Below are 23,460 nucleotides of genomic sequence, written 5' to 3' on the forward strand. Positions count from 1 at the left end.
ATCCACTGAATGGTAGCATTGTCTAGCCTGCATTTTACCAGCTTCTTTACAAGAATATCATAACAAGAATTTCAGTGGGCTGTATCCAACTACTCAGAGTAGATCCATTAAAATTAATGGAACTAAGTTAGCCATGTTCATCATTTGCAGTGGGTGTACTCTGAGTCGGATACAGTGGATTGGATAACATTTTAGAATATATGCATGTATGTATTTTTTAAAAGTAAATAAGTAGCACTCCAAAGAGTCTACCCCAGGGGTCAGCAAACTTTTTCAGCAGGGGGCCGGTCCACTGTCCCTTGGACCTTATGGGGGGCTGGACTATATTTTGAAGGGGGGGGGATGATGCAAGAGCGCCACAAGCCCTGGTTGCTGCTTACCTGTGTCTTGCGAGTGGCAGGGGCTGGCAGTGGCGGCGGAGGAGGAGGAACAATGAGCAGTCTGCGAATGGGCTCCAGAGAGGGGCTGCTTAAAATGGTGGCTGCTCGAGCGCTGCTGTGCTGGCACCAACAAAACCCAGCCCCCTTCCTCCTCTAGGCAGGGTGGGGAGAAGCCTGGAGGGAGGGAGGCAGGAGGTGCTGCCGCTGCCGCCTCCGTGTGAGGGAGAGGGAAAGAACGTGCACACTGGCAATCCACACGGTGATTCCCGGACCATCCGCAGGCCGGATCCAGAAGGCAATTGGGCCTGATCCAGCCCACGGGCCTTAGTTGCCTACCCATGATCTACTACAGTACTTTGAATAGGACCAGCATTGCATACAAGCCTTAGCTTTAATTCAGATACCAGGACAAAGCCGCTCATTTGTCTCCCCTCCCCTCCTTGCACCATTCTGATGATCAGCAGTCACAGTGTTCAGCTCCAATCTGGTCTCGAGATGTGATTTAGCTTTGTTGTTTGTTAAAGTGTATGCACTTGACAGAGGAATAAGCACACTACCTAGCTGGCACCTTCTCTTGCAAAGGCAAGAGGGGAAGGGACAAGAAAGAGCTCCTAGCAAAAAATAACACTTCACAGAGCTGGTCTGGGAATGGGGCGGGGGCAGGGGAAGGAATTACTCTTCTGATAACCTTTGCTCAGCTGATGGTCTCCGAGTCCACAATTGTTGATAGAGAGGGATTGAGTGATTATGTTGAGAACACAAAGGGGCACTGGGCTTCAGTTAAGGGAAGGATGGGGTGCAGAGGTGAGGGCTTTGATGGGGGTGGGAGCGGGGTGGGAAAAGGAGAGTATGAGCCAGTTTAAGAAGAACCCTGCAGGATTAATCCAAAAGACCCGTCTAATCCAGGATCCTGTTCTCACAGTGGTCTTCTCCTATGAGAAGCCTGCAGCAGGACCTGAATGCAATCACCCTTTCTTTGCTTTTGTTCCCCAAGCAACTGTTTTTCAGAAGGACATTGACTCTGATTCTGGAGGTTAGATACAGTCATAATGGCTTATAGCTGCCAAGAGTCCTAGCCATTAATTTGTAAATGTGGCACTAGTCTACCTTACACTGCCTTTTGAAGCAGAGAACCTGTCTGTCTGGTGGGGAGAATGAAGGGTAAGCTGTGTGCTGTCAGTTTGTATCTATGCACATGGATCTGCATAGAATATCCATAGGGTTGCCATATTTCAAAAAGTGAAAAATCCAGGCATTTAAGCAATTTCCGCCAGGACACTCCTTTTGACAGCCATATTCCGGCTATGTCCAGGAAATTCTGGACATATGACAACCCTAATATCCATGTCTTATGGCTTTCTAGAAGATGCGTGCATTGATATTTTGGATTTGCTTGCCAGACATTATCTGGAGCCAACAATTGCATCCACTTCCCTCTCATTCATTTGTACACTAGGAATTTAGGAACCCCTCTTATACTGAGTCACACCATTGGTTCAACTAGCTTAGTATTGCCTACACTGACTGGCAGAGACTTTCCTGGATTTCGGGCAAGGAGCATATCGCAGTCTTATCTGGGGATGCTAGGGATTGAAACTAGGACCTTTGACATGCCCTAGCCTCTGAACCACAGGCCCTTCTCTCTTGCATTTGGTTGCTCTGTAGCTGGTATTCAGTGACATGCTGCTTCTGATATTAGAGGTAATAACTGACCAAACTGCGGGAGGCAGTGGAAGACAGGAGTGCCTGGCGTGCTCTGGTCCATGGGGTCACGAAGAGTCGGACACGACTAAATGACTAAACAACAACAACAATGACTATTATAACTAGAAGGCCACTAAGAGTTTTATCCTCCATGAGTTTGCCTAATATGGTTTTGAGATTTGGGTGGATTGGTGCAGAAATTCCATCTACCATGAGTTGGTGTGCCCTCTGTAAGACATTTACCCCAATTCCTTCCAAAGTAGTACTGCACCAGCTAGCAGGGTTTATTGTGAAAAGAAACCCCAGATTTTCTTTCTTTTCCTATCTGATTACTTCTGATGCAATGTGGTTTCATCTTTAAAGCAACTTAGATAAGCATACTTCTATGGTACAGCCTTTTTTAAAAAAGGTTTAGCAACCATGGACTGTTCCTTCAATGCCCAACACCCCCCCCCTGGTGAACTCAGGGGATTTTAACTTTGTGTGGGTGCTAAGAATTAACAAATGCATGTGTTTTGTGAGGATTTGGTCCAAACTAGTAACGTCAAGCTTACAGTTCAAGTGAAGTTAATGAGATTTCTTACTGTAATTTCACTACTAAGCAATTGCAAAGGATTTCTGGCCCCTAGACAAAGAATTGGGTGTCCCATTTACGTCATATGCCTCTAGAAGTTCTTGACCTTTTGCTGTAATATTGAAATGATTTCTCCCATTTATGGTCACGTGTTCACAAAAGGGTTCAGTGCTCCTTGTCTTCATGCCAACTGGTTTATTGTGAAAATTGCTGTCTTTTGTAAATTGATGTAAATTTTGTAAATTTTGTGCTGTCATCACTCATATTTACTTCTGTTTATCTCTCTCTCTCCTCTCTCTCTCTTTTTGTGGGGGGCACTTAGGACTATATGACAAATGTTCTTACACCACCCGTGACCGAGGATGGGTCCTGGGGATTAACACCGTCAGTGACCAGGGGAATAGAGAACCCCGCTTTTTCTTTTCCTTGAAGACGGATCGTGCCCGGAAGGTTACCACAATCACAGATCATCGTAGCTACCTCGCAAACCAATGGGTTCACCTAGCTGTCACTTACGATGGACGCCTGATGAAGCTCTATGTGAATGGTGCCCAAGTGGCCACTAGTGGGGAGCAGGTAGGGAACATCTTTAGCCCTTTGACCTTGAAATGCAAAGTTCTCATGCTTGGCGGGAATGCCCTGAATCAGAATTACCGAGGCTACGTAGAACATTTCAGCCTTTGGAGAACAGCCCGGTGTCAGAAGGAGATTCTGTCTGACATGGCCATGGTGACTCATGAAGCAGATGCTTCTCTACCTCAGCTAGTTTTTCAGGAGACTTTACTGAATGTGAAAAGCATCTGGTCTCCGATGAAAGACAGCCCTAGTCTTCCTCAGATTGAATTCACTTCCCACCCTGGCTACCTGCTGGATACAAGCCTTGACCCTCCTCTATGTGGGCAAACTGTGTGTGACAACAAAGAGGTCATTGCCAGCTACAACAAGCTCCCAAACTTCCGTCACAAAAAGGTAGTCCGCTACCGAGTGGTGAATATCTATGATGACCACCATCGGAACCCAACTGTTAGCCGTGAACAGATAGAATTTCAACACCAGCAACTAAACGATGCCTTCATCCCTTACAACATCACATGGGAACTGGAGGTGCTGGAAGTAAAGAACTCCTCCCTCCGGCATCGTCTGATCCTGGCCAACTGTGAAATTAGCAAGATTGGAGATGACAGTTGTGACCCCGAGTGCAACCATACCTTAACTGGGTACGATGGAGGGGACTGCCGGCACGTGCGGCACTCATCATTCAACAAGAAGAAGCAGAATGGTGTGTGCGACATGGATTGTAACTATGAGAGGTACAGCTTTGATGGTGGGGATTGCTGTAACCCAGAGATAACTGATGTCACCAAGACATGCTTTGATCCAGACTCTCCTCACAGGTAGGCACACTGCTGAGCATATAAGGTCCTTCTAATCATACCAGGCCTGCCTATGTTCCCCTCATTCATATTCCCCCCTACCCCAACACCTCTTCCCATGCCCACAACAATTCATATTGATTTAATGATTCTCTTTTAAACTGCCTCATAACGAATCCAGTTTTAGAATGCATGAGGAAATGAATTTTGTGGCCCTAGCCCTCGTTATCAGTCGGTTTAGTTGGTTTGGGTTGACTTGAGCAGCTCAGAGGGCCGTTTTGCACACACTTGAAAACTTCCTTAAAGTTTCTTGGGAATTGGTGTACAAACCTGACATCTTCATGTGCCCACGATGGGGCCCTTAGAGTGGAGGAGATGTATATTGGCACAAATTAGCAAGGGCTTGGAGGTGGGGGCACAGATCTAAGGAGGTTTGGTTGAGGCAAGTCTGGGTTTATAATGAGTTTAAAAACTGAGGGTGAATTGTAGGTTTTGCTTGAGGACATGTATATAAATTTATTTCTCTGTATTTGTGTGGGATTTTGTATGAATTGTGTAAGTGGGGTCAGCTGCTCAAGAAGTAGTTCTTTTTGACGGGGGCCATGGTGGACACTGCCAGAGGTGGTTCTGGGATGGGAGCAGTCAAGTGGCAGCCACTCCCAGCTCAACCAATGGTGTGGTCCTCTCTGTCTTGCCTCTCTTAACCCAGTGGATGTGCTGCTGGCAGAGGCAGGTTGGGGAAGGGAGGAATCATTCGGTAATGAGTCCCAGCTGAGGTTGTGGGGTGGGCCTCACCGTCTCACCTTTTTCTGATACAGCTGGCTGGAAAGCCACTTATTTGCAGGGGAGGCCTCTAATTGAGATGGGTGCTTAATCAAGAAAACATGATGGTTTTGCTGCCTAGATTTAGAACCAGCAGGATTTTGAAAAATATCTTCATCCTTGAGTTAAGAGTCACTTGGCGCTGTTTTATTTCACCTGCTCTCTCATGCACACCCTTGTGCCTCGGCTAGAGGTATTCAATGAATATTATCTTCTTTGTGGACAGAACAGAATCGCTCCCCAGGGCGAGGGGATGTGTAACTTTTTATGAGTGTTTTATGCCAGCTGTAAACTCAAACAGAATGTTAAAACATAAGCCATACAAAAGCTTTGATGAGCTTTCTGTTGCTCAGGAACAATCGCTCGGAAGAGTCATGTGAAGAGAGAGATTTGTATGAGGAGATGAATATGGAAAGGCTGTTTGTTTTCTTTGCAAGGCTTTGTCTTTAGCAATAACTGTCAGTTGGAAGTACACATGTATTTATTAGCCGATGTGAGCTTTAGCACAGCCTTGTAAATAAAGTCTTCAGAGAAGTTACTAGCCTGCAAAATGTTTTACTGGCCTGCGGAGGGCTGGAAGGGGATGGACAACGGGGGCTCTCCATTCATCTTCCAACTGTCTGCTGCCTTTCTTTTGCTGAGGACAGAAAAGGGGGAGAATTTGTTCCCTGGTTGGCTTTTGTGTTGGACCCAAAGCAGTGATGGAGCAACCCATCTTTCCTCTGCCACCTCATTTTCCATGTACACCATGCAATTAACAACAACCAAAAAAAAAAAAAAAACAGAAGAGCCTGCTCGATTAGAGCAAATAGCCCATCAAGTCCAGCATCCTGCAAGCAGGATCAGGGCCGGCCCTACGACAAGGCTGGGTGGCGCAGGGCGCCAGGGGGGTGCCGCGCTGCTGCACCTGCGGCAGCGGCGCTGCACCCACCAGACAGCCGCGCTGGGAAATGGGGCGGCGGGGTCGCCGGAGGGATCTTTGTGCCACGGCGCCAGATATGCTTAAGATGGCCCTCAGCAAAATCCAAGCAAAAGGGAACTCTTCCCTCCTGTGGTTTCCAGTAACTGGTATCCAGATATTGTTGGAAGTCCAGGGTCCCATGAGACCCACCCAGCATGACTAATTGTCACTGGTGATAGGAGTCGGAGTCTGTCAACCTCTGGAGGACTGCAGTTCCTTTTTTCCCCTTCAACTTCAGGATGGAGTGGGGGAAAGAAACTGAAATTGATAGAAATGCCCATTCCCGATTGTAGTAGACCTGCAAAATGAAAAGAAAAAAAGAGAAGGAGAAGGGCTTGCATGCACCCTACAGTTGGCATGATAAAATTTGGGCAAATTGTATACTGAATCAAACTGTAACATGCAAGTTTAATGGGTTCTGATTTCCTCAGTGTGGCCTTCTACCTCCTCTTTGATAGGTAAGTGGCATTTCCACCCCACTTCTCAAGTCGGCAATTGTTTACGTTGTATGAGGAAACGCCAACCTGGGGACTGAATTGCAGCCCCACAGGCTTCTCTATCTGGTCTTTGGAAACTCTCCCCTAGACCACCCACCTCACTGCCCCAGCTTTCCACCCTCCTTGAGTGTTTCTGCCTGGCTGGAATGTGTCCTCAAACTCTAATAATGCCTCTTGCTTGTCTGGAGAGAAGTTAGGCTACTGTACAAAGTGATACTGTAATTTACATTCATTGTCCTGCCCACCCCTGGTATGTGACCTGTGAGGGGCAAGGGGTATCGCGAAGCCCCTCCCCTCCTGAGTTCCAGCCCAGCCCAGAGCACGACTGAGAGCAGGGAGAGCTCCAGCTCCAGTGGGGAAACAGGAAGTGGGATCCAAGGCTCTGGCAGGGTAGAAGAGCCAGCGTCCCAGGTGGGACAGGAAGGAGGAAAGAGGGGGGGGCAGGCCCATCCCCCCAACTCCGGAACTTCGCAGAAAGCATCGGGGGAAGAGGATGGGGCTCCCCAAGTTGTTATGCTGGCGCAAGACGCGCCAAAAGCCATTCGGAGGTTCTGATGAAAGCTGAAAAGATGTGTCTCTGTAAATAGCTCTACCTTTAGCACTGTAAATACGCAGCACCAATAAAAAGATAAAATGCAGAGCGGTGGAGAGTTGTTACTCTGAAGTAGTCCCATCCGACCACTGTGACATGACCCTTGCAAGGTTGCCCATATGGAATGTGGCTCTCACGCTAAAGATAGGTTCCTCTGTTGTTTTGTTTTGATTCCGAGCCAGGAAGATCTTCTTCTTCTTCTTCTTCTTCTTCTTCTTCTTCTTCTTCTTCTTCTTCTTCTTCTTCTTCTTCTTCTTCTTCTTCTTCTTCTTCTTCTTCTTCTTCTTCTTCTTCTTCTTAAATTTTCTTTTTCAATTATTACATACATCACATATCCACAACATTTATATTACATTCCCTCTTCCCTCCCCTCCTGGGCTTCCCCCAACTTCCACTTCTGATTTATTTCCCCCCAATTTCACATTTCCGTTTCTAAAAAATATACTATAACATTTCTTCATCTTCTACATATTTTTGTTAATAAAGATGTGAGTGTTTATTTAAATCCTGCCATCAAGTCTATGGTCCTCTTTTGTTTCTGCAAATATACTATAAATGGTTCCCATTCTCTTTCAAAGTCACTGCTGTCTTTTTCCCGAAGTCTGTCTGTCAGTTTTGCCATTTCTGCATAATTCATTAGTTTTTCTTGCCACTGTTCTTTAGTTAGTATTTCTCCAGTCTTCCAATTTTGTGCTATCAAAATTCTCTCCACTGTTGTAGCGTACATTAATAATGTCCTCTTCTCTTTTGGTAGATCTTGGCCTAAAACACCTAACAGAAAAGCTTCCGGTTGTTTAACAAATGTTATTTTCAACATTTTCTTCAATTTATTATATATCATTTCCCAGTACAATTTTACCTTTTTGCAGTCCTACCACATATGATAAAATTTACCTTCTGCCTCACATCTCCAACATTCTGTCTTTTCATTTTTGTACATTTTTGTCTCTCTCAACAATATGCAATCTGTAAATTTCAATTTTATTTTCCACAATTGTATCCAATCCTCAAATTGTATATTGTGACCTATATCTTGTGCTCTTTCTTTCACATCTGTTAATATCTTATTTTTTTATTCTCGGCATTTTCCCACTCCAGACAAATTTTGAAATCTCTCTCTGCCATTCTTTGAAGCATGCATTGCCCATTATTACTGGAATAGTTTGGGAAAGAAATAACATTCCTGGAAGTACATTTTTTTATAGTTGCAATTCTTCCCATTACGGAAAGGTTCATCCTATTCCATGTTTCCAAATTTCTTTTAATTTCATGCCAAGTTTTTCCATAATTGTCTTTAAAAATGTTTATATTTTTTGTTGTTATCCATACTCCTAGATATTTTACTTTTTTATATACTTCTATCCCTACCATCTCTGTTATTTCTTTCCTTTCCAATTCTTTAAGATTTTTTAATAACAATTTACTTTTACTTTTATTTAATTTAAATCCTGCTACTTGACCACACTCTTGTATTATATTCATTACATTTGAGAGAGAGTTTTTTGGATCTTCCACAGTTATTACCAAATCATCCGCAAATGCTTTCAATTTATGCTCACTTTTCTTTACATTAATTCCTACTACTTCTCTGTCTGCTCTTATCCTTCTTGTCAAAACCTCCAGTACAAGAACGAACAACAGCGGTGACAATGGACATGCTTGTCTTGTTCCTTTTTGAATACTACATTTGTCCATTATTACCTGATTTACAATTATTTTTGCATTTTGTTCTGAATAAACAGCTTGTATTCACCTATTAAAATTTGCTCCAAACCTCATCTCATCCATCACCTTCCTCATGAAGCTCCAAGACACGTTGTCAAATGCTTTCTCTGCATCTATAAACATTAATGCTACTTTTTTTCTCATTTCTCAATTCCAGGTATTCTATAATATTCAATACATTTCTAATATTAGCTTTAATTTGTCTACCTGGAAGAAATCCAGATTGGTCATGATGAATAAAATCTTTTCAAAAAAAATTTCAATATGTTGGCCAAGACAAATGCAAACAGTTTATAATCATTGTTTAATAATGAAATTGACCTTTTTTTTTTTTTTACCAATGTCACATCCAAATCCTGTTTTGGTATCAAAGTTATATAGGCCTCTTTCCATGTTTCTGGAACTTCCCCTGTTTTTAAAACCTCATTCATAATTTCTTTCAAAGAATTCACAATATTGGTGCCAGGTTTTGGTACTTCCTCCTTTTATCTCCCAGTTTAAATGGAATTTCTTTGAAAATATCAACTTTCTATCCTCAGCCACCAGACCCTCCTCAAAGCTTTTTTTTGCATTACCACATCCTTAATTTTCCTTGTTATAAAAGTCAGGAGTATATATGGTGGCTGTCTTTTCTCTCTCGAAGCTCGAGTTCAAACTCGATAAACATTCTCAATCAATTCGTCCATTCCCTCCTTTGCCCCCATCCATTCTGCCAATATCCCACTCACATAGTTTGCAGGGCCTTGTTCCTTCTCACTCTCTGGTCACCCCCTTATTCGAACTGTGTTTACATTTAATCATAGTTGCAAAAGTAGGTTCTGTTGTTCCAACTCATTTTGTCTGTGCCAAGCCCCCTACTGCCCCAGCCAAAACCAGTTGGCCCTCCTTTATACATTCCACCGATTCCACTGTCTTTTCCAATTTTACCACTTTCACTTCCAGGGCCTTTGCCTTTTCATCCAATTTATCAAATTTCTGTGACAATATCTCCTTAGAGTTCTCTGTCTGACCTTACTTCCAGAAATTGTTGATTCATAGACTGCTCCAATCCCTTCCTAAATTCTGCAAAAAGCTCTGCCATGTCTGGTTTAGGTGTCTTTTCAATATCTTCCTGTGCTTGCGCTCTCCTTCTTTCTAATACTTTCTGTTTTACTACCTCCTTTTTGGGGTTTCTCTGCCATGTCTATTCTCAAAACTCAAAACAATTGCTTAAAAACACTTCTGTCTCAAGGTCGTTTCTTATCTCTTTCTCACCCTTCAACTTTTATATAGAAATCCCCCCACAAGTCCTCTCACAACTCAATTTTATGCTAATATATCTCAGCCACTTTACTTTTAACTAAATTTCATACAGTTCCAAAATAGAAGGAAAGATCACACATATATACATAATTTAACAAGAAAGGAGACCTGGTTGTTTTCACCGTTCTCAAATGATGTTACGTTGTCCCCTCGGTGGTAGTCTAATACTTTCAGAGTCTCTAGTCGTTTCTTGCAGTCTGCACTGTATCTTGTAATCCAGTATGTTCCAGACGTAAATTAAATTTGTAATCCAATTTGTATTTATGATCCAGATGATATTTATAATCCAAATTATATTTATAATCCAATAGATGATGTTCTCCTCAGCTTTTATTCCAGTATGTGGCCCTGCTCATTTAAAGTTCTCTTTTTCTTTCCCTACTCCTGCTCTCCCAGGCACTTCTCCCTGAGATTGCTCCCAGTTATGGAAAAGTGTTCCCCTGTTGAGCTTTGTAGGATTTTCCAAGATCCAGGGTCCTTTAAAATTTACTTAAATTTTTCCCCAATCCTTTAGTCACTTTCATTCATAAAAACAGCTTCACCATTCACAAAAACTGAGGGTCCTCCAATTCATATATACCAGGCGCCTGCAATGTTTTCTGCCCTTGGGCTGGAGGATTCCCATGGACTATCGTCCCTGGGCCAGACATGGGCCTCACAGGCGCAGAAGCGATTTCCAGTGCCGCCCTGCCCATGTCCGGAACACTGGAAATGGCTTCTGCGCATGTCCAGGGTTGCGCAGAAGCGATTTCTGTTATTGCAGACATTTTGGAAATGGGCAGCGCAGCTCCAGAAATCGCCAGAGGTTGCCAATGCCTTATACAGTGGTACCTCGGTTTATGAACACAATTGGTTCCGGAAGTCTGTTCATAAACTGAAGAGTTCATAAACTGAAGCGAACTTTCCCATTGAAAGTATTGGAAAGTGAATTAATCCGTTCCAGACGGTCCGCAGAGTAAGCGTTCATAAACTGAAGCAAACTTTCCCATTGAAAGTAATGGAAAGTGGATTAATCCGTTCCAGACGGGTCCGCGGAGTACTTAAACTGAAGCGTTCATAAACTGAAGCATGGGTGTAATTGGTTCCGGAAGTCTGTTCATAAACTGAAGCGTTCATAAACTGAAGCAAACTTTCCCACTGAAAGTAATGGAAAATGAATTAATCCGTTTCAGATGGGTCCGCAGCGTTCATAAACCGAAAATTCATAAACTGAGGTGTTCATAAACCGAGGTTCCACTGTATATACTATTCCAAGTTCACAAAGCAGCAGTTTGTTTCTTTATAGCTAGCAAAGAGATGGTTTGCTATTAAGTGTCTAAATGCAGTTTAAAAAGTAGCATAAGACTGATGTATCTCTATCTTTAATCCCATTCACAAGTCTGTACTGCAGAACCTGTCCTTCAAAAGATGGAAGTTGACTTCCTTTTTAGATTCCATCATTGCCAAAATGATTTTAATACATTTTTTTTATTTTAAAGTAAAAATAATCTTGGCAATATATAACTTGTTTAGAAAGTCTGCTGCTTCAGGTGGCGATTCGTGGTTTCGGACTTTTAAACTGCGCTGTAGCCATGAACAGACTCTAGCTGCTTCTCTCCCCGCCCCCTTGCTGCCGATGCAGCTTCGGGGCTCTGCGAGTGCAGCAAGTCTCTTCAAGCCCGGCTGGTCCCCTCGAGCCCCAACTTATCCGTGGGGTTTTTAAAGGGGGGGTCTAACCCTAGCACTCTCCCCTATCACTTGAAAGTCCCGGTAGCGGTCGTCTCTTAGTCAGACAATCCGCTCTGCGCTGCCATTTCCCTTCACAGTCAAAGCAGAAGCCATGATGTCAGTCTTCAAGTCCGCCTTTCCCCATTTGCAGCTGCCAGCTTGAGCAGCCTGTGATTTTCAGCTACTAAGCAAGTGCTTGTGTTTTTTAATAGCCACACAAGGCAGCTATTAATAGATGAAGTTTACCAAAATATAGAACCGCCAAACACAGAAAAGGGAAACCCGAGGGATTAATGCCAGGAAAAATTCCATGCTGAATTCCTACCAAAAGATGTAGTAAAATTAACTGCACAGAGGAAAGGGTGGAACCCGTTACTTGGACACTGATATGATTATTATTATTTTAGTTGTTCTTTCACACACACCCCAACAGCATGTTAATGGTTTTGTTCAGCCCTGATCAGTGAGTCAGCTCCTTTTTATAATAAAAATAGGGAAATGGTTGACAAAGAACCTGCTACAAAAATAGGCTTTGGACAATACGATAGATTTGTGGTTGTCCAAGAGAATTGCAGACTCTCCTTCTGCAAGGAGTATTCAGATTTGGAATTTTGTTCACAGTGAGGTGGCGGGGGGAGCTCCCAATCTTTTAGCCAAGTAGTGCCAACTACCTTGCGAGATGGTCTGTTCCACTGCTTTGCCATTAGGAAGATCTGCTTCTGCGCAGTTCACACACATTGGAACTAACTAGTCTTGCCCTCTGAAGTGACAGAACAGTCTTATCCATTCTCTCCATGAATACCCTTCAGATACCTAGATAATCTCTCTATTGGACCACTGTATTGCACTTGGAAGTTGCAGCTGACGTGAAATGCTGTGTCCAGGTTGTTGAGTGGAACACCTGGATGTGCACAAATTATACCTCTGCTGCACTGACTCCCAAACAGCCATTAGATCATGCTCAGAGGTGCACTGTTAACATATAATCCAGGCTATCTGAAAGACCACTTTCCTCTGCACAGACCTGTGAAGTCACTTAGATCACCTGGGGAAATTCTGCTCATGGTGTTGCACCCTACAGAATATCATAGGGCAGTGAATATAGAATGGGTATCTTTTGGACCAGGCATCCATTGGAGCACCACAAAGACCTTGGAGGAGTACAAGGTTCTCCTCTGGCACCCAAAGGATCACAATACCATTCCCTCCAGCATGTCCAGGCCCAAAACTGGGATGTGCTGCTGGGTGAGACATGTTACCCAGCCGGGACTAGGGAGTTCCAAAGCATGCATTTTTGCACTCTCCAATCTTGTGCAAGTTCATTATCTCAAACGTTTTGGGGCACCATGCTCTTGTGTGTTTTTGGGTGCCATGCTCTCGTATGAGAGCACAAAAATGGGATGTCTCAATTTAATTGGCACAGCTGAGGGGTATTTACTAGATACAGCTTCTTATAGTGTCAAAATCAACATCGTGGCATAACATATTTAAATGTAGCTTATTCAGTTAACCACAAAGTCCAGTATGTACAAAATACAAATCCTGTTTTGTCAGTGCCGTAATACATTCATTTCTAATTTCTTCATCTTCTCTTGGATTTTTCTGTCTGACATAATCCTTGGAAGAGTGACATGAAATAATCTTCTAAGTGGATGATTGGCTTGAGGGCATCCTGATCAAGTTTGCAGATGACACCAAATTGGGAGGGGTGACTAATACCCCAGAGGACATGATCACACTTCAAAATGACATTAACAGATTAGACAACTGGGCCAAAGCAAACAAGATAACTTTTAACAGGGAGAAATGTAAAGTACTACACCTGGGGGGGGGGAATGAAAGGCACAAATACAGGATGGGAGACATCTGGCTTGAGAGCAGTGCATGTGAAAAGGATCTAGGAGTGTTGGTAGACCACAAGCCTGGCGTCAACAGTGTGATGCAGCAGCTAAAAAAGCCAATGCAAGGGAAGTAATAGTACCACTGTATTCCGCTCTGGTCAGACCTCACCTGGAATACTGTGTCCAGTTCTGGGCACCACAGTTCAAGAAGGATACTGACGAGCTGGAACGTGTCCAGAGGAGGGCAACCAAAATGGTCAAAGGCATGGAAATGATGCCTTATGAGGAACGGCTTAGGGAGCTGGGTATGTTTAGCCTGGAGAAGAGAAGGTTAAGGGGGGATATGATAGCCATGTTCAAATATATAAAAGGATGCCATATGGAAGAGGGAGAAAGGTTGTTTTCTGCTGCTCCAGAGAAGCGGACACGGAGCAATGGATTCAAACTACAAGAAAGAAGATTCCACCTAAACATTAGAAAGAACTTCCTCTTCGGCAGTGGAATTTGCTACCAAGGAGTGTGGTGGAGTCTCCTTCTTTGGAGGTCTTTAAGCAGAGGCTTGACAGGCATATGTCAGGAATGATTTGATGGTGTTTCCTGCTTGGCGGGGGTTAGAATGGATGGGCCTTGTGGTCTCTTCCAACTCTATGATTCTAAGTGTCTAATGAAGATGATAAAGTTGGTAGACAAAAGAAACTGTCACTGGTAGATGCTGGCAGAGGTCTGTTTCAGCATCTACCAATGCCAGTTTCTTTTGTCTATCAACTTTATCATCTTCATTAGACACTTAGAAGATTATGACACCTATGAGAAGCTGTATCTGGTTTTTGAGAAGTAGTTTCTGGTAAACAACTTTGCAGTTGTTATCATACAGCCTATTACGTTCACGTGTGTTTTTTTTTCAATTGGATTTGCGTAATATAGGCATTCTGGTGGTTTTGTTTTTACAGTTGAGGGGTATGCAATATAAGCAGTAGACCTCCTCTCCCCTCAACTGTCACCTGGGAGCAGACATTGCACCAGAGTCACTGCCAGAGCCAGGGCTCATTTCAGCAGCTTTGCTGGAGCACCTCCTGCCCCCAAACTGTGCCAGCTGGTCATTCTAGGAACAACTCATTATAAATTGGTGTCTCAATTTTGATTTTGATTTTCCTCTTCTTTCTGTGTTCCTTTTCCCTTGTGATTGTGCGCCTTGCGGGTAAGGACTGTCTTGTTTTGATTGCATGTAGGCTGCTCTGGGAGCTTTTCTGGCTGAACAGCATTGTACAAATACTCTAAACAAACAAACAAACAAACAAACAAACAAAGAATAAAAAGGCAAGCCTATGTAGGGAGGACATTCCATAACTGTGAGCTCCACCACCAAAGAACCACTCTGCGGCAATAATTAATAAATGATACTTACTTAATAATATTTTATTAAAAAATAAATTGTAAGAAGGACTTTGGAAGGAAGGGTGTGATATACATTTAATTGATAATAATAGATTAATAATAGACGATGATTGGTGAATAATACTAGTAAAGTAATAATAGTTACTTGATATATCACATTAATCTAATTTAGTTACATACAGGTGAAACTCGGAAAATTAGAATATTGTCAAAAAGTGCATTGATTTCAGTAATGCAACTTATTCTTTTTTATTTTCCTTTTAATTTTGACAAATGCTTTCTTTTGGAAATTCCACAGAAGTAAAACAAATAGTTACAATAATACAAAAATAATCAAAAATAAACATCGGTATGACATTTCATTAATGACATTCCATTTCTAATTGACCCGCCTAACGACAAATAATTACAATTACAACAAATAAAGGCTTGACATATTTTGCTTTGCATGTCATGCATCTATCTCATATATTGGTTTCACCTTTTAAGTTGCATTACTGAAATAAATGCACTTTTTGACGATATTCTAATTTTCCGAGTTTCACCTGTATACCAGTTTTAAAATTTTATCTGTATAGCATTAATATCTATTTCATGTACACCCCTTATATTTTTTAATTTATTTCAGCAGTTTATTTAAAAAAAATCTTAAATAAGTATTAAGTGTTGTGCAGGACACAGAAATTATCAGCTCTGTGTCTCAAACCTTCACTCTGTTGTTGCTGCCTGTTTGAAGTCTCCTTGCATTTAGCCTAAAAGCTGTTCGTCTGTGAACCTGCCTCAAAATGTACACTGGATCTAGTAAATTCAAATAAGACGGTATGTTTGGGGGGGGGCAGGAGTTTGTCAGAGCAATAAGGAGGAAAATGTTTTGCTTTTGCAAACTTGGCTTCTGTAAATCTCCTGGTGCTGTTCCTTTTATCTTTTGTGACTTTTTCTCCTTGTTACAAAGATTGGGTGTGCAGACTCTGGAAAAACATCAGGGTGCCAAGGGAATATCAGGTGGAGATGAGGGCGGATAACAGGCAAATGAGTGCAATTCTCCTGAAGGCTCGAGTTGTTGAAGAGACTAGTGCAAAACTCACCAGTATGTGTTAGGGACAAGGGAGAAATTTGGTTCCATTTGCATTTAAAGGCAAACCTCTCACTTTTCAAAGCAGTACAAGAACTGGAACAAAGCCATCCTTCTAAATTTTGCAGTGCAGTTCTCCAGGCAAGCAGGGTGTACACAAATGCATATGCTAGTATAAAGGGTGCACAGAAATACACATATTCATAAAAAAAAAAAATAGCATGCAGAAGTGCATTATATTCAGCGAAATGGATTTGCAAAAATGTGCGTTTTAGGAGAAGTTTGCACTAAAAAGGGTGATGAATTTCCATGAGGACTTAAACAAATAATAATAATCACAAAGTGATGTGGAAAGATGGAGAGCTGAGTTTATGACTGGATCAATAAGAAACTGGGGTCTTCTCTTCATCATGCCCTCAATCAGTGCTTCTCATACAAGAGTCAGAAAGCAAGAAAGTCGGGGCCATATTTTTAAATACCTTTGCAAGGTATTTCCAGAGATCTGGAGCAACCACTGAAAAATACTCATCCTTGAGTGCCTACCTATCTGCCTACAGACAGGCCCTCTGTGGCCAATCTCAAAGCCCATGACTTATTTATACAATACACAATTAATTGACTGGCAATCCAGTCCCTGTGCGAATCCGAAGCCAAGAACTGGCTGTCAGGATCAAAAGACAGGACCTATGAACAAGCCAGGAGTCAGGACAGAAGAGTGAGGGGAGACACATGTGAGCTCACATAGCCCTTGTTTGTCAAACAACAGTACAAAGCCCCCCTACAATCTTTTCTGCTCAGGAGGAGCCCATGGCCAGCCTGAATGGAGTTTAGTTTGGAAGGGTTTTCATTTAGAATCTTTAGTGTCATGGGACAGTGATGCTACATTATGAGCTGAGATAAGCAAATCCTACTTCCATAGTCAAAAGTATGTGACAGTGGGGTGGGGGTGGGGAGGCAACATCAGGGGAAGACCATCGCCTTCAAGCCTGCTTGCTCACTCCTGGAAGCATCTGGTTTGCATTGTAGAAAGCAGGAGAGTGGACTTTAGTAAAAAAAAATCAGCAGGACTGATCTTTTAAGTTCTTCCATTCATCCTATGAAGTATGCATGGTGCTCCACAACAATGGGTTGCCATTTGATAAGACCTGTTATTTATCCTTTCTCCTTATGCTGCTTGCCTCACCTAATACCTTTTCTTTTTTAAAGGTCAGCAGTAATCTGGATTTGAACTTGGTGTCATGGCATGTTTTCTTCTAGGGCCTCTGCCGAAAGAATGGATTTTTGAGTTGCTCAAAGTTTGGGAGCAGGGGTGGGGCAGGGGGGCAACAGGCTTTGGAGGGGGGGTTATTTGGGGCTCTGGTTGTTCTCCAATAGCAGTGGCAAGCCAGAAACTCTTGTAAACACTGCCATTTGGGCTGGGGGGTGGAGCATTGTTTTCTCCCCCCCCCCAATCCAGCACTTGTAACACTGAGTGTCTTCTCCTACTGTCTTGTAATTTATCTTTTCTCTGTGTTTGCTTCTGTTCTTCAAACAGAAATGGGCAGGTCATGAAGAGTTGTTTGTTGAAAACAAGCAACCTAGAATTCCCACATAAATGTCTCAGCATGAAAGTTGAGTATTAAGCAACATGTATATGCAAATTGGTGATGGGTGGCAGAGTGGGTGGCATTTGGTTCAGTTTTCATGTGAAAGATAACCCTACCTAATTTACAACAATTTCTGGAACAGTATACAAAGTGAAATTCTTTGAAATTCACACTTTGCTGAATTTTGTACTTCCATACTCAAGCCAGGCAAGGTGTGCATATGCTAGGGTAAAATTAAAATGCACACATTACTGAAAATAACACACAAGAGTGTATTATATATATGGAGGCATTGCTTTGGGGGGGGGGAGTGTATGCAAGGCAAGACTGCATACAAGGATGCGAATATTAGGAAAAATTCACACTAAAATGCAAATGACTCTTCACGAGGACTTCTAAAAAAAAATACTTGCATACTGATGTTGCAGTAAGCAGAAGCAGGGCTTTTCCTCAGCTGGAACTCACAGGAACTGAGTTTTGGCACCTCTCAGGTGGGCGCCATTGCCATTATTAAGAGAGCAAGGAAGGTGTTCATGGTGAGTTCCGGCACTCTTTTTCTAGAAAAATAGCACTGGGCAGGAGTGTTTGAATTATGGTAGGGATGTGGCCCACCATATGTTGTTGGCACTGTCCCACTAGTTTAGTCTGCCAGTCTTCACCTGCCTGCCTTCATACTTGCAAACAGTCCATGGTGTTTCCTTTGCTGCCAGCTTCCTCCTCCTCAGTTCTCTGTGTTGCCCTTGCAGAGCTCAGCAGGTAGTAGGATGCTGGGCAGAAGCAACACCCTTGCCTTCAACCCTACCAGTCCCAAGAGCACTAGCTTACAACTGCATCTCTAACTATGCTGACTGGATTGTGATTTCCAACTCAGATTTACCAAGCTCACCTGGGTCCCTTGAGAGACCAACCATCATCAATCCTTGGTCACTGTGGAGGGAGGATGGAAACAAGCAATGACTAAACCAAATTCCATGTGATTGTTTTGGGATTTGCTTTGATAAAGCAGTGCCATAGCTATGGGGGTGGTATGGCTGGGGTTTTTGCCCCAGGTGCAGCCTCCAGAGGGGCACCCTTGAGGCTCCCAGCTTGTGTGTGTGCAAATGCGTGTTGCGGGGGTGTGCCAAACGGGGTCTTTGAATTAGGTGAGATAACGCCTAGTTTTGCCCCTGGATAAAGAGAGAGCAGGTTGTTTTACAAAGCTGTTCTGATGTTTCTTTGCTGCACCGTGTGGTGAAAGGCTCCTTGGGAAAGCACTACTCAATTGACAGTTCCTCACTTGGGAGGAAATCCAACTGTGCTCAGTGGTGTTTACTGGGGCTGGGAGCCTTTTTGTTCAGCTCAAGGCAACCTTCCAAGACCCACATTGCCAGGAATCAAAATGGGCAGAGAAGTTGTACTTTTGTCCAGTAGTTTTCTATCTGCATCGGCACATCCTTTCCTAGCCTCCATCTGGGCAAGCAAGAAACATTCTCAGGGTGCTAGGAGACATTCCAGCCAGGCAAAGGCAGGGTGAGTGGGTGTGGCCTGGGGAGAATCCTGAAAGCCAGATAGAGAGGTCTGGAGGGCCACATCCTCACCCCTGAAAACTAAGGGATGGAGAACTTGTCAGCCAGCATGCCCAGTTGTTTTGGACAATAGGGGTTGGAGTCAAACAATATTTGAGGCTGAGAGATAATGAATTAGCAAAATCCCACTGCATTCCCCCCCCTTCAGATTTTTAAGCTTAATTCAGCTATTGGGATTCAGAAACCTTTGCGGAGGAATGCAAATCACCCACAGATCTGCAAGTAGATCACTATCTCCCTCTGCCGTCTTGTCCCCCTCTGCTTTACGCTCTGCAGCATAAAAAGGAGCATGTGGAACAGGTTGGTCTGGCTGAACACATTGCAGGGATGGGGGAAGAGGAACATGTGTTTCGATGATGTGATATCAGCATCCCCAGTGGCCTCTGAGCAATCTGTAGAATTCTTCCTTCCTTCCTTCCTTCCTTCCTTCCTTCCTTCCTTCCTTCCTTCCTTCCTTCCTTCCTTCCTTCCTTCCTTCCTTCCTTCCTTCCTTCCTTCCCTCCCTCCCTCCCTCCCTCCCTCCCTCCCTCCCTCCCTCCCTCTCCACACACCATACATTTAAAGCTCACTCTTCCCCTTACTCACAAAGAATCCTAGGAACCCTTCCCCCCACAGCTATAGTTCCCAGCACCCTTTAAAAACTGCAGTTTCTGATTTACTGGGAAGGGGCCTGGAACCCTGTGCTTTAAATGGATGGTGTCTACACAACCTTTCTCTCTGCATCTGAAAGCAGCTCAAGCAGAGAAGACCTTTAACTGACATATTGACACACTTACTCCAGTGTAAGGCAATCTCCAGGCATTACGCAAATGTCCCATCTTAGGAAAAGTGCTATGTTGAGTTATCACTTGCTTTTGGTTTGCACTTGGGGGCATGAGTTCTATTTCGAAATTACGCTCTTCCACCCTTCATGCACACACGCCGTTTCCCTCCTCTCCCCTTCTCTGTTTTGAACTGCTGTTTCAGACTGCCAAACTTAAGGAATGGAGCTTACTGGCCTTTACCAAAGAGATGCGTCAAGGAAACATTCTAATGACAGCTCAAAAAGGCTTTGATCCTCTTCCAGGACTGCACTCATGGCTTTGAAATGCGACTTTGGCAGCCCTTGAGTCTGGCTGCTTTGGTTCTCTTTGGCACCGGCCCATTTGAGTGACATTACATCCTCCATCACGGGACCCAAATAACCTTGAGAAGATGATGGGTGGCTCACAGACCATGCTGAGGAAGGGGGGGGGGCGAGGTGCCTACCAGCAGTTGTTTGGTGCTACGATAGCAAACATGGTAGCAGCAACCTAAGAAGCTGAGTGGAAGAGCACACACTTTGCAGGCAAAAGGTCCCAGGTTCAATGCCCAGCATCTCCAGGAAAAGCTCCCTATCTGAAACCCTGGAAAGCCACTGCCATTCAGTGTTGGTTGTACTGAGCCAGGTGGGCTTTATATAAGGCAGCTTCCTATGTTCTCTTTTTTTAAATCAGCCCTTTGTTTGAAATCATGAGGGCTGTAATCTTACTTCATTTTTATAGAAAATACCATGACTCAATAGAGCACTTGCTTTTTTTATATAAAGAAGGTCCCTGAGAAGGTCCTCTACAGAGAAAGACTGCCAGTTTGAAACCTTGGAGAGTAACTGCCTGTCAGTGTAGACAGTACTGAGCTAGATGGACAAGGGATATTACTCAGTATAAGGCAGCTCCCTATGTTTCTACTCCTGCTCTGAAATTGTCCATAGCTGCCAAGTCTCCCGTTTTTTGCAGGAAACCCTCATTTTTAAAGCCGTTTCCTGCTGTTATCCCGAATGGCGAAATATCCTGTAATTCCCCCCGATATTCAAAGCAGTTCCTGCCGGCCAGGGAGGCTCCTTCTGCGCATGTCTGGACATGCGCAGAACCGATTTCGGGTGCCGCTCTGCCCCTGTCTGGGCACTGGAAATCGGGCAGCGCTGGCACCGGAAGTCACTTCTACGCATGTCTGGACATGCGTAGAAATGACTTTCAGTGCCACACCGCTGCTGATCCCGGATTTTTCGATCTGGGAGTTGACGGGTATGGAAATTGTCCCCCACTCATCTTCATTTATTTATCCCAGGTTCTAGGATTATGAGAGTAGGGGGATACTTTTCCATCCATACCATACTTCATTTTTAAACTGGGAAAGCTGCTCAGACCACATGCTTAAACATCTAATTGTTTTACAAAAAATGTGTCTACCACTTTCTCAACCATAACAGGTTACAAAACAGAACCACTCTTAAAAAAGCATTATAGGCAGATGATACAGACCAGGGCTGGGGCAACTTGATAAAGCCAGGGGACCAGATCCTTATCTTCCACACACACACACACACACACACACACACACACACACACACAACTGGCCAAGTCTGGAAGGTAAGTAGGCCTGCGCACCTGTCAGCCACCTGATGCCAGATATGGTAAGTGATATGGCCTTGTGGGCTAAATGGCCTGTGGGCTGGATTTTCCCCACTGGTGATACAGGCCCTTATGGTGACAGATACTATAAAGTTGATACTGGTGTTGGAGAAGATACTGTATGCATATCATAGAATCATAGAATCCTAGAGTTGGAAGAGACCACAAGGGCCATCCAGCCCAACCCCCTGCCAAGCAGGAAACACCATCAAAGCATTCTTGACATATGCCTGTCAAGCCTCTGCTTAAAGACCTCCAAAGAAGGAGACTCCACCACACTCCTTGGCAGCAAATTCCACTGCCGAACAGCTCTTACTGTCAGGAAGTTCTTCCTAATGTTAAGGTGGAATCTTCTTTCTTGTAGCTTGAATCCATTGCTCCGTGTCCGCTTCTCTGGAGCAGCAGAAAACAACCTTTCTCCCTCCTCTATATGACATCCTTTTATATATTTGAACATGGCTATCATATCACCCCTTAACCTTCTCTTCTCCAGGCTAAACATGCCCAGCTCCCTAAGCCGTTCCTCATAAGGCATCGTTTCCAGGCCTTTGACCATTTTGGTTGCCCTCCTCTGGACACGTTCCAGCTGGTCAGTATCCTTCTTGAACTGTGGTGCCCAGAACTGGACACAGTATTCCAGGTGAGGTCTGACCAGAGCAGAAAACAGTGGTACTATTACTTCCCTTGATATATGTGTTTCAGTATTGTTATCTTCCTCGCCTGATGCAATTCTTGAGGCAAGAGAAAGGAGCTTCTCCCTTAACCTGTCTGCCTTCAGAATACTAGATGCTGTGTGGCTGGTACTGTCTTCCCTTTTGGGCAATTGTCCAGACAGCACCTGCCTGATGTGGCCAGGTCCTGGGGTGAAGGCGAATGGGGCAATAATTGCTGGTTTTGCCAGACATTCAGCACTCACAGATTGAGCCTATGTGATGCATGTTTATTTGCAAGCAAGCTGCACCGTGTTCAGTGAGGCTTATGCTCAGGTTAAGTTTCTGCAGAATAGTAGTCTGAGAGCAGCTACTCCTCACCTGCTGCCCTCCATTTCAGTGGCCATTTTCTTGCTCTAAGCACTGCCTGTGGGCACTTTGTCCCATGTCTGGAACTCTCTGCCACAATATGTGGCAATGACTGCTAGCTTAGGTGGCTCTCAAATGGGACTTCTGAAATGACAGGCTGAGGCTCCATCTGCACTATACATACAAAGCACTATTATATCACTTTAAGCAACCATAGGCTCCCCGCCCCCCCAAGAATCCTGGCAACTAAGATTTGTTAAGGATGCTGTTGGGACACCCCCAAAGCTACAGTTCCCAGAGCCGTTTAATAGCCATGGTATGGATATGGCCTTACTGAATATATAAAACACATCTGGAAACTCTTCAGTCAGTGCTTGAGTCCCACAAGGAAATAGGTGGAGTATTAACAATAATAACCGGTGCTTTTTCCCCTAAGAAAAATGGTGCTGGTACTAATCATAATCATCTCCCCATCCTCCACTGGCCTTTTCTCTCTCACACACACACCCTCTCTCCTGTCCCCCCTCGATTAATTAAAGCCCCACTTTGTGCACCCACCCCTCCCCCTTCTTCAGCCTTTCCCCCCTACTTTGCCCCATCTGCTCTTCACACCCACTCCGCCTGTCCTCTCCCTTCTCCTCCCTCCCCCTCCTCCCAGCCACCAGCCGCACCCTCCATGCTCATCTCAACGGCTTGCCCCAACCACAGAATGGAGGGTGGCAGCACTAGCAGCAGAGGCTTCTGCCTCTCCCCCCCTTCTCTTTCTCCCTTCCTCTGCTCCTCTGTCCTTGTCCCACGGACATGGAAAGAGTGAGCAGAGATGAAAGGGAAGTGGCCTCGCGCTTACCTGGCTGCTCATGGCGCAGCAAGGCAGTGACATGGCAGTTCCTTTAAGGTGGAGAGCATGCATTGCGGG

At 44.1% G+C, this 23,460-nt stretch overlaps 1 protein-coding gene across 1 annotated transcript in view; it reads left to right on the forward strand.

Moving 5' to 3' along the window:
* PAPPA (pappalysin 1) overlaps positions 1 to 23,460 on the forward strand; it is a 247,108-nt gene that overhangs the window by 29,581 nt on the left and 194,067 nt on the right. Inside the window, exon 2 of the mRNA XM_060270600.2 lies at positions 2,981 to 4,052. Coding sequence (XP_060126583.1) covers positions 2,981 to 4,052 — 1,072 coding nt within the window. The remainder of the gene's footprint in view (positions 1 to 2,980; positions 4,053 to 23,460) is intronic.

Source organism: Zootoca vivipara, chromosome Z2, assembly GCF_965207765.1.
Source record: "Zootoca vivipara chromosome Z2, rZooViv2.hap1.1, whole genome shotgun sequence".
In the NCBI taxonomy this organism is placed as follows: Eukaryota; Metazoa; Chordata; class Lepidosauria; order Squamata; family Lacertidae; genus Zootoca; species Zootoca vivipara.